At 43.1% G+C, this 16,893-nt stretch overlaps 1 protein-coding gene across 8 annotated transcripts in view; it reads right to left on the reverse strand.

Moving 5' to 3' along the window:
- Positions 1–16,893, reverse strand: part of STARD13 (StAR related lipid transfer domain containing 13) — a 312,543-nt gene that overhangs the window by 164,027 nt on the left and 131,623 nt on the right. For all 8 annotated transcript variants that reach the window (XM_063332552.1, XM_063332535.1, XM_063332543.1 and 5 more), the window contains one exon: positions 7,933–7,966. In XM_063332552.1, the coding sequence (XP_063188622.1) occupies positions 7,933–7,966 (34 nt within the window). The remainder of the gene's footprint in view (positions 1–7,932; positions 7,967–16,893) is intronic.

Here is a 16,893-nt window from a genome sequence, read left to right on the forward strand (position 1 = left end):
ATCATTAAGAGACTAATCCTACCCCTACCAAGTTACAAGTGACTGCAGTTGGCACAGAATTAGGTTCTACAAAGGAGGAATCCTTAATATTCTGCAGGATAAACTTGCAAGATTCTATGCTAGAATCAGTTTACTTCTCAGAACTAAGGCAATTTTAAAATAAATTGATAATTATGGACTTGAAAACCATTCAACCAATCTAATAACTTCAGTGATACTTACAGATGGGTGTTTTTCTGACTTTTAAAAGCAAGCTTTTCTCACTAGCCAGTGCTATCTTAGCTTTAATTACATGTCATATGTAATCATATATTGCAATGAGGACTGAATTTAAAGTCAGGAGAAATACTTACACTCCTGGTAAGCTAAGAATTCCAGAAAATGGCAGTTACTACTAAGCAATATACAATGACAACTGTAACTGCTCAAGTAACTAAAAAAATATTATCAGCTGTAGTTCATGGAATAAATGAATTTTTAATCAACTTTGCTTAAAAGTAAATTCAGCATTTCCTTTTACATTTCCATGTAAAAGGATATCATCCAAACCAAATTCCAAACATTGCACATGTCGCAGTCTCTCCTTCCTATTCATAAATTTGCAGCTAATACTGAAGACCTGCATGGCAATCAGGCAGAGCTATGCCTTGCACAGAGTGTGCTGAGCAACTTCTTGACTATTTCATCGTATTGCTTAATTTTAAACCATCTTAAATCAACTCTGATGTAAAACCATTAGTTTTCACAAGAACTACACCAGGGAAAAAATTGTCCTTTTGCATTAAAACAAATTGTCCTGACATACATGCTAGCCTTATGTAGCAGAGTCTTTGGGAACCAAGAAATATTCCAGGGTAGGTGTGTACCTAATATAAACCAATCTAAAATAAAAGCCTAAAGCCATTACCCTCTCAGACCCTATTTCAAAAGCCAACACTTCACCAAGGCTGGGATAGCAATTTCAGATCCACTTAATAATACCCATATAAAATGCAACTTTTTGGCCATCTGTTTTCTTGAGCTTGCCTTTCTTATTGCTCTGCCTCCATAAAGATGTAGAGCCAAAATCACAACTGATGAATGCCATTATATGCAACAGAATTATACACGGGATGGCTTTGGCATGTATTTTGTGTTCGTATGCAGCTCCAGCCTCCTCCTATTGCTGCACTTCAGCTGTGGCTTGACAGCATGGTGGAAATTACTAATTTGCTTTTGCCTTGTGCTGAGCACTCAATAAATGTGAGCATCACTATGTGCATTTCTGTCATAGCAACTTGCTGGCCTGGATGGAATCTAATACAGAGAACAGGAAGGGCAGAGACTGGATGGTTTTCAGTTGAAAAGCTTGCTAAAGCAACTCTCCTGTTTCTGGGGAAGGTGCCCCTGTAGTTGACGTTAACACTACATGGCTCTTTGTCCTCCTCTAGTGGTCCCATTATATTTAGGGAGAGGCTTATGCAGTGATTACTTCCTTCAAGTTAATGTGGTCATTACTCAAGTGCAAGGTGTTGAGGCTCACGCCTAGAGATCCTGCATTCAATCCTAAAACGAGCAATAGTGAAGGGTTTCATCACTCTGGCGCTCATGGAAGTGGAAACTGGTGTTGCTGACCATGGCCAGTCCCAGCTACACAGACGCCGTGTCTTTTTGTGCTGTGGACGTCTCCTCTGAGCCGAGGTTGAACCACGGCAGGTTGTTCTATAGCACGAAACAGTGGCATGGTCTGACTACGGTCCCACAAAAGGTCCTGTGTTGCAAAAGGTCAGAAGTTGGCTGCTTTGTTCAATAGCTTTATTGCCCCAAATAACTTACATTAAGCATATGTTCCAGCCAGAAGCATTCCTCTGTGTTTGCCTGCCCGGCTTGCAAACAAAGAAATGGCACAGAATCTATCTCGTGTCCTGAGCCTTTCAGAGAGGAGCTACATGTCACTCCAAAACAGCACAAAACCTCAAAAGTTAATCCTTAGGAATTGATCCTAAATAGTTAAATAGCAAAACCTGAATCTAGAGAATTGTTACACGAGGAAAATGTTTTCTAATGGGGAACACTAAAATTGCTGGAAGTGCTACCCGTTAGAAATGCCTTCTGTGAAAACAAAAGGCTCCTACTATATAGCTCATCCTGCCATGTGTGTGTCTCTCTCAGAGCTGTAATGCTTAGTTAGCATTATAAACCACTAAAGATTTATTTTGCTGCTTGCATAGTTTAAGATGTCTAACCTTCAAACTTTTGAAGTTTTACCTTGGCAAGGAAATAAAATACAAGGACATAGCTTGCATTGTGGCTATCAGACAGGTCTGAGGGAAAGGTCTAATTGAAATAGAAAACAGGCATACGAGATTTTTTTATTATTCAGTGGAAATTTTCCAGGCATTTGTTACTTTTGGAATAAATCCTACATGCCAAAATGTGCCCTCTGCCGTGACTCTTGGCAGTTTAAAGGAAGTTGGTTGCTCAGATGGAGTGGAGCTGCGTATGGCTGTTTGTCCACAACCTTTGTCAGAGATTTGTTCAGTCATAGAAGAAAATGACTCAATAATCCTATGGCTCCATGTCTGATATTAGCTGCTGGAAACCAACACCCCCTAATTCCAACAGAGGCAAAACTTTAGAGCAATTTATCAATTTGCATTAGATCACCATTTACAGCAAGGTTCCTGTCGTGCCTCTAGAGTCGTTACAAACCCAAGCTCATCTATCAGCTGTTTAGTGTTCAGCTCTCCTTAGGAGTCCAAGCTGTAAACAAAAATGAATTGGGAAAAACGTTTATAATACCTTCATCTGAAATCACCTGTATTTTGTACAATTATTGACTAGATACTATTTTTAACATTTACCAGCTCTAGTCTTTTCAGTATTTTTCTTTCTTTTTAAAAATGTTGACTGAAAATCAGAGTGACAGAAAGAACTACGGAGCAGGTAAATGGAGGAGGACATTTAGACTGACATTGAGTATTAGGATGTGTATAAAGTGTCTTTATACATTACTACTTCATTGTTTCAGAAGTTTCTTGTATAAAAATCAGAGTATTCCTTAATAGATCAAGCTTTTGTCTATAATTCACATACTAAACCATTAAACATATATGTTTTAATCTAGACCTGTTTTGTCATTTTTTTTTAGAAACAGCAATATCCCGAGAGATATATATAGTAAGGGTTCTCATTTTCCTCTTGCTTTTGAGAGCAGTTTGCCCTCAGCTGCTCCAATACAACAGTAGGAGCTGAGTAGCAAAGATTTGCCTCTTCAGAAGAACAAAGAAGGGGTTTGTTCTATCATTTCTGATAATGAAGGGAACACACAGGCAGGAAGAGGCAATCTCACTGCCTAATTTTGGGAGCCAAACTGGCACCACATAGAAGTCGGAAGAGGAGCCAAATGAAAGGACCCTCTGATGTGCTGACTGAAGGACAACCTACCTACATCTAATTTGAGCAATACAGAGCTTAAGTAGTTAACACACCAAGGCCACCTAACAGCTGGGTTTATTCACTAGTTTACTTTACTACATCACTGCTGAGGAAAACAGCATTTTTCAGTCCAAAGTAAGCATCTCCACTTCATGTTGGAAACATGTCGAAGTGACCCCACCCTGCTTTCTAGTAAATGCACAGGATCATTGGATGAGGATGTTTTCTTTTCCCCAGTTATTTAAGGTCAGGTTCTCATCTTGGGTAAACTCTCGTAGCCGGAGTAATGACAGCACGAGATGTGAGTACTACCTAGGTCTCGGGAGGGACTGCAGAACATCTCGCCCAGCTGCTGCTCTTCCCTGCAGAGGATGGGACAAGGGAGCTCATGGCCACAGCCTCCGCTCCACCATCTGCACACTTGCTAGGAGATCACCTTCTCCATCTCCCCACAAGCAAGAGGAAAATCCCAGAACAGGTTATGGTTCAGTGAGCCACATCCATTTCCCTATTCACAGTGTGGCGATCAACCCGTATCTCCTGCCCAGGGACTGCAGCAAAGGTAAAATATAAACATGAGCATAAAAAAGTTATATGACCAAGGAAACACAAAAATATGTAGTCAGTGGGAACTACTGTACATGGGTTTGATCTTGCGGTGAATCAAGCGCCTGCAGTTTCTAACCAGGGCCAGATGGAGTTGCAGTTCCCTCTCAGTTCCCAGAATCAGGCCCTTTGTTGGCAGTTGTTCAAATACAGCTGCTGTGTAGCAGAGTTCTGGCTTCTTAAGCTATGGAGACCTCTCCTTGAAGTCAATTAGCATTATGCCTGGACAAATATTGCAGGATCAGGCTATTCCTTAAAGCCCTGGGACCAGAACTGCCTCTATTTGAATTCTGTAATACATCATTCAAGGATACACAATTATCCACGGAGTACTTCTGAAATGGCCAAGGTCACATGAGGATTTTATCATATTACTGCAGTGCACCATCTTCTTTGCCAGCCCATCGCTGTTCTGCTACAGACTACATTACCATGCATCAGCAAATACCCGAGCGCGCTGCTATATTTAGTGTTTCATACATACCGCTAAAATAGAGGATGTGTCAGCTTTTAATCTGACTTCAAATTTTTGTCAGCAAAGTAAAAGCTCATTTTCCCTACCCGTGATGAAGTGCGCTCTGTGTTAGTCATCTTGGGTTATGTGGTGATAACTTTACATTAGGCAGCTAGAACGCTCCAGCTGGATAGAATAATTTTTACTAAGAGATATACTGGGAAAGATTAAGGATGCAGAACGTCAGTCAGTTTTTAATAGTGACTACCACAGGCTGTCTAAAAACCCAGCAGCAATCTGGTGACAAGAGGAGGAGCTCACCAAGGCGTTCTCTGTGGTACCACAGCAGGCCGTTAGGACCTCCTGGGTTACAAGTTCAGAATAGAGATCGGTTTGGTGTTATATACCTGGCGATATGAGAAGAAAAGCATTGATGATGATGCCTTGAACACAGTGGTCTATTGCCTGGCAATGGGACTGGGGCAGTCCTATTAATGACATCATCTATTCATGACAGCAGGAATGTGGTTCAGTGGTTGGAACCACAGTTACCACCAGGATCGCCATGTTCATTCTGAAAGAAAGTAGGGCTCAGTGGATGAAGCCGGTATTTTCACAGGTCTTGGTAAAGCCTCAGAATAGGATGTTTTTACATCCTATACATCCATAAAACTTACTCATTCATGCCTGTGTGAATCGTCTCTCGGTCTACTGCTTCTGCACCAGGCCAACGGACAATTTGCTAACCTACAGACCAAGGGCAAACCTGTCTACATGAAAAACAACTTTTCCAGGCCAAAGTGCTTATTCTCTCTTGCAACTGTCCCTTGCGCTTTGCTAACTACATCTTAAAGGGTGTGGGTGACACCACGTTTGCAACATAAGCCTAACTCCTAATAACATTGCATTTATTTAGTAGTGCATAAATACATAAATATAAAAATAGATACATTTCCAAGTCTTTGTGGAACCCCATTTCAGCGCAATCCAGGACTGTCCATGCTAGCCCCACAACGCTGCAGCGGGGCTGTTCTCCAGCTCTGCCACAGCCCTGCCCCGCCATGGGAGCTGACCTACAGATTGACGTCCCATCCCATCCTTGGCCCGTGCCCGTCCCCAGGGCCCTGCCTGGCCATCCTGGACCCGTGCCTGATCCTGTTCCCATGTCTGCCCCTAGTCCCCAGGGAGCCACCACCATCCTTCAGTCCAAGACATAGATTTGGCCAATTTTGTAATTTAAATCATGTTTTCTCTCTCTCTCTCTCTCTTTTTTTTTTTTATGGTCTAACATAACAAATTTCAAAGCCAAAAGTTTCAAAGCCAAATAAAAATCAAAACTTCTCACTTTGAAAAATGTTAGAATATCTCATGTAAAGACGTAACACCTATTTTACAGAAAAGATTTGAAATAGAAATTAATGGATGCTAACTTTTTTTTTGTAAAATGGTTCTATTTGAAGAAATGGGCATTTTCTGCCAGAAGCTTTTTAATGATAAATTTATTACCGGCTCTATCTGGTATCTAGATGGAAATCTATGCTAGATTTCCATGATTAAAGTTCCACCTCAGCGACCAAACTGTGTCAGAAAATGACCTGTCATTCTTCTTTCATACCTGCAGTTATCAAATTTTCAACCATCATGTTCTACTGTAAAGATGGGCGCTGAACTTTATCTATTTTGGTGACAAAATTAATGTTATCATAAAAGCAAAACAATTCAAAAATGAATCATAGTAAAAAATGGGAGTGCTGCTAAAATAATCACTTTTATTTAAAATTTATGTGCCACTGATGTGTTTTTCTTTTCTTTATAAAGCAAGCCTTCAGTGTCATGGAGAGGTTTTGGTCCAAGCAATGAAAACAATAAAAACAATTGCTAAATCAATCTCAAAACTGATGGGATTTCTTTAGGTTTGGAAAAGCATGGCACATGTTTTATTGACAAATACCATCATGGAATAAATACACATACAATTCATAAAGCAGAAAAAGCTAATGTGCGCAGCACTTGAATGAAAATACTTATATTTATACTGTGCTCAACAGCCTTCATGCTTTTTTGACCTGATGTTAAGCACATGAAGGTGAAATTGCCGATGGAGACGTGAGTTTTCTAGGCCGGGGTTGCTGGCATTTTGCTAAGTCAGCACGTTTGCCAGCAGAGCCATCGAATCAGTGACATTGGCTGCAAAAGGCTTCTTTCATCTGTTTCTAATGGCGTTACGGTGGCCCTTGGAAAGGATTGAGGGTGCAATTTAGAGCAGAGACAGATGCTCCTCCGAGCAGGAAGAAATCACTGAGTTAGCAAACTGGCTTAAACTAGTCCTTCAGGCCAAAAAAAAGATGCTAAGTCATCTAGGGACAGAGGGATAATTACAACAACGATGTCCAATTGCTTCCATTTTAATTGACATGCACTACATACATATTGATTAACGAAACAGAAAAAGCAGTCGGAAATGGGTGACTCCAGAGGTCAGTTGTTTTATGACTGTAATGTTTCTAGCTGGCAAAGGCTTTTCTGGGAATGAAGATGCACTTAAAACTTTGGGGACACTTCTTTTTGCAAAACTGTGGGGCTGTTATTAAATTCCAGTAACCCACATTCTGGGAAGCAGTTTCTTTTATCTGTATTTCTAAATTGTGCTTCATTACAATTTAATAAGGACATTTACCCTCAATTAAGCAAATCATCCAAGCAGTTGCTACTCCCCGTTGCAATGAATTGGTTTTGTCAAATGCGGGTTTAATTGCGTGTTAAGTATCTTGCTGAATCAGGATGTCTGTGCGTGTATCTGTCTATCCAAACCTTTCCTTAGCTCCTGCCGAAGTGGGGTTCAGGGTATCCATTTCCTTAACTCCGGTTACAGCTCTAATCTTGGTGCCTCGCAGAACGTCAGCTGTAACTGAATAATTGCCCCAGAATAGTCAAATTCACCGATGCTGTTAATATTGACAACTGCATTAACTGGCCAGTGAGCTCGGGCTAAGGAGGGATTTGGGCACCGTGACTCTGCCACTGGGGACAAGGCCTGGGGGTTCTTACATTTCTTGGTAAGTGTTGCTGTGTAACGAGCCTCTGCACCAGACTCAGCTGCACTGTGAGCACTGAGCCACTGAGCCGGAAAAAGCCCTCGGGTACACCTCACCTCGACTCACCCTACCCTCGTCAGCGCCACTCTGACACCAATAGCAAATACTTGGCTTTATCCCTGTGATTTCAGAACTCACCTCGCAAGGTGTAAGTCAAAAGTTGCTGAATTATCAGCTCTCCAAAGAACCACCTAAGTCCTACACCACTATGTCACGAACAACAGCATGGATGTGATCGCAGCAACTGCACGAAATAAAACTGGAACTGAGAACAGCGGAGATTCTTGTGGGTCCTCCATCAACGCGGGCATGTCTACACAAGCCACCAAGAAACTTTCAAGAAGTAATGCAGCGTCTTACCTGCTTTTTCCTTACACAGCTTCTGAAACAGCACCTGTAAAAAATAAATTAATTTTTGTTTAATAATTACACGGGTTTTTTCTTTCAAATAAGTTCCACATTTCAGGATGACGCTATATGTCATTTTTAGGCATTACTACCACCGTAAACAGGGCATAAAATCCAGAGCTCATCAATAAAAATCATGGGGAATACCTAGTTCTGCTTGCTAAGGACAACCTGGTGCCCATTCCCAAACCGGGTTCACCTGCCTTGCAGGGAGTGAGCTTAGGACCAGACTCGGGCACAAGCAGGGTATGAGCTGCAAGGATACAGGAGGTCCAGCACACTGGAACGCGCCTGGAAGCGTCTCATGATGCCGGTGGGGCTCAGGGAGGCAGCACACAAGCTGCCGGCGAGGCACGTGTGGGCAGCTGTACCGACAGGTGGGAAACAGGGGACACTGTGGCTGTGGCAGCTCAGAGCGGCAGAGTGGTGGTGCTTGTTCATCTGTGACCAGGAGAGGGTCCCTCTGTCTGAGTCAGTGGCCAAACTGACTTGCCATGTTGCGTTCTTTGTATTTTTCATCTCCCTGCTTTGGGTCTGCCATGCTAACTGGGAGCGGTACCATTAATGTCATATTGGACGCACCTCTTGGTCCATTACTTTTCTCTTTAATAGCTTGCAATGCCCAAATCAGTGATTAAATGCATATCACCCATTCTCCTTTCATACGACAGATCCATCAACTGTCCCAGCAATGCAACCTGTAAATGAAACTAGTATAATGGGTGAAACTGCACCTAATTATTTTTTTTTTTAATTAAACAGAAGGCTGAGCTGATTCTTCCAGATACCAGTGAACTCACAGGTGTGAAGTGCCCAGCCTGCTGCCAGCTGAAAAGGCAGCCACTCCTGTACTTTGCAGTGACACACTCCCTGCTCTTGGTTATCTGCTTGTCCCCATAGGGACAACGGTCTGCACCTTCCCATCAAACGAACCGAGTGCTCCGTTATCTCTTCAGTAAATACTGCCTCTGCAGCCTTGATGGGAATCTGTCTATAAAGACATGGGGTTTATTTATCTTTTATTAACGAAGAATTTTACTGAGATGTTGGAAAATTCCTCCTCTAAGCACAGAACTGAATTGGTTAAGCATCTCGTAATAACAGGAAAAAGCACAGCTAGACTACAGTTGTTTTCCCTTCTGCAAGGCAATTTCACTGTGAAAAAGACTCTTAGTCAGAAGGTCTGCCTGAGCAGCGCCTGAAGTTAGCCCGTCTTTAGCCAGCAGGGACCACGTGAGGTGGTCACTTCTCGATGGGAAAATAATGAGTGGCTGAGTCCAAATCAGGTTTTGTTATTGGCAATTTGTAGCTTGGCTTTAGTTCCAAGTTGAGGCCAGCTCCGTCTCCTGCACACTGCTGTACGCTTCCCCGGGCTGAATTGATTTGTTTAGATTTCATCCAGGCTCCTCTTTGATTTTTAGCTCAGTGATGGTGAAATGTCCACAGAGACAGGAGCTGAGTCCCCCTTCCCTAGTGAGGGCCCACCAGTGCCAGGCTCTGTGGTACCTGCATAGACCCTCATGCCAGACCTCTTCTGCTCTTGCTTTTAGAGATTCACTGCCAGCAGGTCCAGGGAGGTGATTCTGCCCCTCTACTCCACTCTGGTGAGACCCCACCTGGAGACCCCCCACTGTCCAGCTCTGGAGTCCTCAGCACAAGAAGGACATGGACGTGTTGGAATGGGTCCAGAGGAGGGCCATGAAGATGATCCGAGGGCTGGAGCACCTCTCCTGTGAAGGCAGGCTGAGAGAGCTGGGGTTGTTCAGCCTGGAGAAGAGAAGGCTCTGGGGAGACCCTATAGCAACCTTCCAGTATGTAAAGGGGGCCTACAGGAAGGATGGGGAGGGACTCTTTATCAGGGAGTGCAATGATAGGACAAGGGGTAAGGGTTTTAAACTGAAAGAGGGGAGATTTAGATGAGATATTAGGAAGAAATTCTTTCCTGTGAGGGTGGTGAGGCACTGGAACAGGTTGCCCAGGGAGGTTGCAAATGCCCCATCCCTGGAAGTGTTCAAGGCCAGGCTGGATGAGGCTTTGAGCAGCCTGGTCTAGTGGGAGGTGTCCCTGCCCATGGCAGGGGGGGTTGGAACTGGATGATCTTTAAGGTCCCTTCCAACCCAAACCATTCTATAATTCTGTGATTCTACAGCCTAGAAAGGGAGAATGTGCTTTTGATTTTGGCCAAGAAGGTCAATGGAATTCTGGGGTGCATTAAAAAGAGCACAGCCAGCAGGCTGAGGGAGGTCATCTTCCCCCTCTAGTCTGCCCTGGTGAGGCCACATCTGGAGTACTGTGTCCAGTTCTGGGCTCCCCAGTTCAAGAAGGACAAGGAACTGCTGCAGAGAGTCCAGCGGAGGGCTACAAAGATGATCAAGGGAATGGAGCACCTCTCTTATGAGGAAAGGCTGAGAGACCTGGGGCTGTTTAGCCTGGAGAAGAGAAGACTGAGAGGGGATCTCATCAATGCTTATCAATATCTAAAGGGCGGGTATCGAGAGGATGGGGCCAGACTCTTTTCAGTGATGCCCGACGACAGGACAAGGGGCAACGGACACAGACTGGAACACAGGAAATTCCATCTGAACATGAGGAAAAACTTCTTTACTTTGAGGGTGACAGCACTGGAACAGGCTGCCCAGAGAGGTGGTGGAGTCTCTGGAGATACTCAAAACCCACCTGGATGCGTTCCTGTCCAGCCTGTTCTAGGTGAACCTGCTTTGGCTGGAGGTTGGACTAGATGATCTCCGAAGGTCCCTTCCAACCCTGACCATTCTGTGATTCTGTGATGAATCACAGCCATCTGGCTGAGGAGTAAATTCAACTTATTTCCTAAGGCTTTATGTGTTGGCCCATTCTGCAAAGAGTAAGGAGCAGAACTGCAGCACTACAAGCCAAAATTTCTCCAGCAGCATCACTTAAAAAGAATCAGTGCTGAGCCCTCAAGAGAGGGCTTTAGCGTAAGTATCTCGCTTCCACAGAGGAATGGGAAATTCAGATACACACTGTGCCGATTGGCAAGAGACAGGCGGGTCCTGCATCAGTGTGCCAGGTTTTTGGGCTGTCTTTCTGCGTGAGGAACATCATTCTGTCCCTCCGCTGTGCAGTGAGCCGCGTTGTTCTCAATCACCCTGCTGGGGACAGGCACCTGATTTTCAGCATCACGATGCTGGCATAAGCACACTGGAGGCGGGTGCCTGAAGTGCCATACTGAATCTTGGGACAAGCACTTCTTGAAGAATACATAAACGATATGTGAATCAAAATAAATATGTCAGTCCTGCTTGGATAGCTGGTTTCTCTGTTCCAGCACAGCCAGAAGGGCACCAGCTATTATAAAATCAAACCCAGGCTATGTTAACTTCCAAAATCTTTTTAGGATGCCATACAAAAAGGATGCAAATTGTTGCTGGAACAATCCCAAGCAGCAACAGAAAGCTGTCAACTGAAGTGATTTATGGAAATAATAATGATAATGCACTATATAACTGATTGTATAACAAAATACATTTATTGGAGGACTAGCATCGCATCTGAGCAGCATGGCACCATCTAATCAAATATATAGAAACCATGGACCAAGAGAGTACAACTCCAGCCAAAAGGCTGTTGCAGCACCTGCTGCTATGAATAATAAAGAAATCATTTGCTTACAACTCCAGCTGTAGCAATTTTGCAAGTGGAAGTGTCAAACAGAAACCAAAGACAAATACGCTCTGCTGATATAACCATGTTTTATTTGCTGAAGCATGTAAGCCAGCAGGCAGAAACCAGGAATTTATTAGATCCTGGGTCCATTTCTCCCCGCTCAGCAGCCCTGTGGCTCAGCGGGGACATCCCACGTTCATCTACACCAGCAAAGGCTCCCAAGACGCCTACCCATGCGGCATGTCCCTTTGCTTTGGGATCAGAGCAGGAGAGGCCAGTCTTGTGAATAAGGCAAAGTCCGCCCTTGGCAGCGGCGCAGCTAATTCAAGGGACAACTTGCAGTGAAGTGAAGCTCAGCATCTACACTGCTAAATAAAAGATGGCCATTGATGAGGCCGAAGCACCGCCCCAGGGTTTTTCCACCTGGCTCAGTAGCTTTGTCTCAATTACGAACTGCTCTGAGGAGCAATGCTCAGAGCAAGGCAGCTATTGGGAAGTGTGCCCTCGGCAGTGGGGATGAGGGGACACCCGGTGCCACTTGGCTTTGGGCGAGGGACTGGTCCCTGGCTGACATTTATATTGCCCTATAAACACAGTCTTCAAGCCTGTAGTATTAGATTTATGGATCCTGTACAAATGAACAAGATGTCCAGAGAACTGGTTAGAAATCATTACCTGAAGCTGAACCCGGTAGAGCGAGATGAAAATGAAATCTCTGTTCAACAGATATTTAAAACCAGGGATGCACTTTAAGTGTGTGAATGGTCCCATTAAAGCCACTTACAGAGCCACGCATGAGAAAAAGTGTATTTGGGGCACAGAGCAAAGGAGAGAAGAAAGGCTGTGGATCTATCGGAGGAGCAAAATGAGTATAGTGCATTTATAAAGAACCTGAAAGATGTTCTGGAAAGGCATTCTGTGCACAAACAAATTACTCAAATGAACTCACTGGATTAAGTGGAAGTGAAGGTAGAAGCTGAACACCAGCATTATAAACTCAACAAGGAAAATAAACACACTCATCAAAAAATTGTTTCTCTGATGTATACATAATCTTTCACGATTATAAGTGATCAGGGCATGGAACTCATCAAACAACTGGATTAAATGATTTAATAATGTCCCAGTAAGCTTATTTTCACATAAAAGCGTTTTTCTGACAGAGAAGATGAATACGAAATAGTTGACTTTAACAACTTCAAAACCATTTAAATTTGCAACAGCACAAGGATTCTGCAATGCCAGCCAATCCCATAAAACCATATACCGTATACAAGAAAAAAAGACACCATTTTCTATCCAAGTCTTTTCCTTCCCTCTTCCCCATCAACTCTTACTATTTATTAGCTATTTTATGCTCTAATTCCAAATATGAGCAAATCTGCCACTGATATTTCAAAGTACCTGTCAAACTGTAATCACTCACTCTCAGGAAATCACACCCTCCAAAAAAAAATAAAAAAGGTAATTAGCGTATCTGTCCAACATGCAAATAACTCTTCTGGATGTTTAATAAAAAGCCAGGGAATTTATTCAATGTAGATACGGTATCAAAAATATCACTGCTCTCAAATAAACGCTGGCGTTTTGACAGGACTACTTGACATCTGCTGTTAATAAAAAAGGCGTTGGATTCTGCACGCTTACGCTCCGCGGTGAGCAACCAGCAGCACCACTCTGAAACACACCACTTCCCTCAGAGGAAAAAAACATAAATCTGTACGACTTCTTACTGGTTAACTGGTACTGAAGGAAGGCACTCTGAGCTGGAAAAGGTCCTGCAAAGTATAAAGACTGAAGATCCTGCTGGTTCTTCATTCTACTGATTTAATAATCTGCTGGGCTTTAATTAAAGTGACACATAGACAGTTCTAAAGAAGGAAACCAGCAATCCGCATGCAAAACTCAATCATCTGATTAGCAGGTTTATTAGATCCTTTCAGGAAGCTGTTGACAGAAGGAAAGAAAATCCTAGTTACTGCTTCAAAATAAAATTCTACATCCCAAAATAGGAAGTAATATTATGACACTCAGCAATGTCAGCCTTAACTTGAGGTTGCCCAGCCCCAGCAATGAGATCTTCAGTCTGGATTGCACTTGCAAGTTCCCTAGAGAGTGTTAGTCAGCTGAGAATAATGGCAATATTAAAGTTATCCCATAGAAAACACTGCTGAGACCGCTGTGTCAGAAATCCGATTTCTCTCAGAGACTTGGCACTGATCTTTGGTACAGGCTTGAAACCTCTGCTGGACTTGGGTGCTTATGTTCTGTATTCAAAGGCTGACAACAGGGCTCATAATTTTCCTTTAAAATACAGCCACTGCAGAGGTGTTCTTGGAGACCATGTTTAATATACAGTCTGAGCATTACAAGAGAAGTCACTTGGGGAATGGAAGACAGATCTTCTTGGTTGGACGGGATTCAGCCTCATACCTGCTCCATCACAACGCGTTGGCCTCCTCGTCAGGTCAGAAAGGAGGGGGAAGGGGAAATTCTCAATTTCTTCCATTGAAGCTGAGCTATTGCACCGCAAACTGTTCATGACTGATGGGGTCAAAAAAAGAAAGAAAGAAGGGTAAGCAGTTCCCCGCTCTGCAGTCGAGCAAGTCCACTTGCTCATTTGCAAGAAGCATGGCCAGCACATCGAGGGAGGTGATTCTGCTGCTCTACTCTGGTGAGAACCCACCGGGAGTATTGTGTTCATCTCTGGGGCCCCAAGCATAAGAAAGACAAGGACCTGCTTGAGTGGGTCCAGAGGAGGGCCATGAAGATGACTGGGGGTCCGGAGCACCTCTGCTGTGAGGACAGGCTGAGAGAGCTGGGGTTGTTCAGCCTGGAGAAGAGAGGGCTCTGGGGAGACGTTATAGTGGCCTTCCAGTACCTAAAGGAGGCCTACAGGAAAGATGGGGAGGGACTCTTTATCACGGAGTGTAGTGATAGGGCAAGGGGTAATGGTTTCAAACTGAAAGAGGGGAGATTTAGATGAGATATTAGGAAGAAATTCTTTACTGTGAGGGTGGTGAGGCACTGGAACAGGTTGCCCAGGGAAGCTGTGGATGCCCCATCCCTGGAAGTGTTCAAGGCCAGGCTGGATGGGGCTTTGAGCAGCCTGGTCTAGTGGGAGGTGTCCCTGCCCATGGCAGGGGGTTGGAACTGGATGATCTTTAAGGTCCCTTCCAACCCAAACCATTCTGTGATTCTATTCTGTTCTATGAAGTGGGGAAACTTGTATCCTGGTCCCCTTTTCTAGGCTCTTTAATATTTGTAATCAGAAAACATTATTAAGAAATTAATGTTTTTATGCTGTTTTCATCATGTTATTTTAAAACAGTGTAAGATATTAAGCATATGCACAGCACTGATCGAGGCAATCTTGTTTCTCACGCGAACATGAGCTTCAGCAGGGGTATCTGTTACTGGGCTCGACAGAGTGACCTTGCTGGACCCAAAGCTCAGGGTGCATTTATGAACCCATGATCTTCCATGCTGCATACCTGCTGGGTCACCCCTAGCTCTGTTTTGAAGTACTCCAATTAACTATCTTACGAGTTAAACCTTAGCATAGTTCAAGCAATTGGGGTCCATTCCCACATGGAAGAATGGAGGTAGACTCTGTGCTAAATCTGCTTCATGACACCCTGCAGGGTCCTGCGGCACCATCTCTGCATCCTTTTTACCCTTAATCACCTCGTCATGCCGTACTCCGCAGCATACAGCACGTGTCCATTCCCTAAACCCCTCACCTTGTGGCTGGCGACACAGCTTTCACTTCACCACGGGTAGAAAAGATCCCATACACAAAATAATAATTGAGTCACAGGACCCCAGAAGACCACAAAGAGCACAGTGGAGAGCCAGGGCCAAATGCTACAGAGGACGGACACAGTCAGTCTGCTCCGCAGGGTCCCTCAGCACTCTCTTGTATACATCTATCCTAAACAATTTAACATTAGAAGTATTTTCCCTAGGTTAGCTTAGATCACACCTGTCGTAGTGACAGAATGCTACTTCAGGTATCCTCAAATATAATAATGGTCCTTATTTTTGAACTGTATGAATAGGTAAAAAGTAGTTATTATTGTTCCAGCTACTGCAAAATAGAAATGTATGGTCCAAATACGTAGCAGCCAACTTGAAATTAATGGGTACGTGTACCCCAGCAAAGCAGAGATTTGGCCGGTTCTATAAATGAACATTTATAAAACTTGACGCAACTTGAAAGGATTTCTAAGGCTTCTTCCCTGTTCTAGTGTAGCTCATTGAGATGTTTGCTGGTATCTAACCTGCACTCCAGCATGCTGTCCAAAAGGAACCGAACTGGTCATAAACGAGCCCAGTTCTGTAGAAGTACTGCAGACACAGTATTTCCACAGACATTTTAAACCTCTGACACTTCGTCTTGTTTTCCTGAGAGCTAGGTAAAGTTTCAAGGGGTTTTCAAGAAAGAAATGTAAATAAAATAAACTGGGTTTCTTTGTAGCTGACATGGAGAAAGTCTAATTTAGGGAGTCTAATTTATTTCTTTGCTTTAAACGGGCAAGATCATATAAATTCTCCTTTTCCTGTTTTCTCTGAGGATCCAGCATATAGAACCTTTTAATCCTGTGCAAATAAAATTGAACTCTAAAATTTTATTATGATATTTCTAAAATGAGCCTAAGGGATTCAAGCATCCAGAATAATTCAGAGGACAGAGAAATATCTTTTGAAAACCCTAGACTTAATACGCTGAGTTGTATTGTAAAAAGATGAAATAGTGTAAACATTGCCTACAGATATAAAAGCATATTTAATCATTGTGCACAGCTTTAAAGAACATTTAGGGAACATTTGGAAATGATTTTCCCTGGTTTAGTGTTTTAGTTGGCAAAATAAAATTTGTTTTTAAAATGCATTTTACTTTATTCTAATATTTCTTTCAAATTTTACACCAAGATCAGTGCTGGTTTGAAAAACACTGACACAGGAAGAAAGATTTATTCAATTGTTTTCTTCTGTTTGCTAAAAAACTCTATCTATTCTGTCCATGTAGTATTGATAGAAGTCCAGAAAGTAAAATGACTTTTCATGTTGCTGTAGTTTTGAAGGCTTTGATCAAATAGAAAACTGGCTGAAAACTATTTTACAGTGAAAACTTTTGAATGACTTATTAAAGAAAAAGGTTTAGAGCAAGTGGATCAGGGCAATAAGAAAGTCTGCAACAGCGAAAACCATTTCAACAACATTCAAAGCAAAATCGGAGGAAAATGACCCACAAGACTAACTGTA

The sequence above is a fragment of the Chroicocephalus ridibundus genome, chromosome 1, assembly GCF_963924245.1.
Source record: "Chroicocephalus ridibundus chromosome 1, bChrRid1.1, whole genome shotgun sequence".
Classification (NCBI taxonomy): domain Eukaryota; kingdom Metazoa; phylum Chordata; class Aves; order Charadriiformes; family Laridae; genus Chroicocephalus; species Chroicocephalus ridibundus.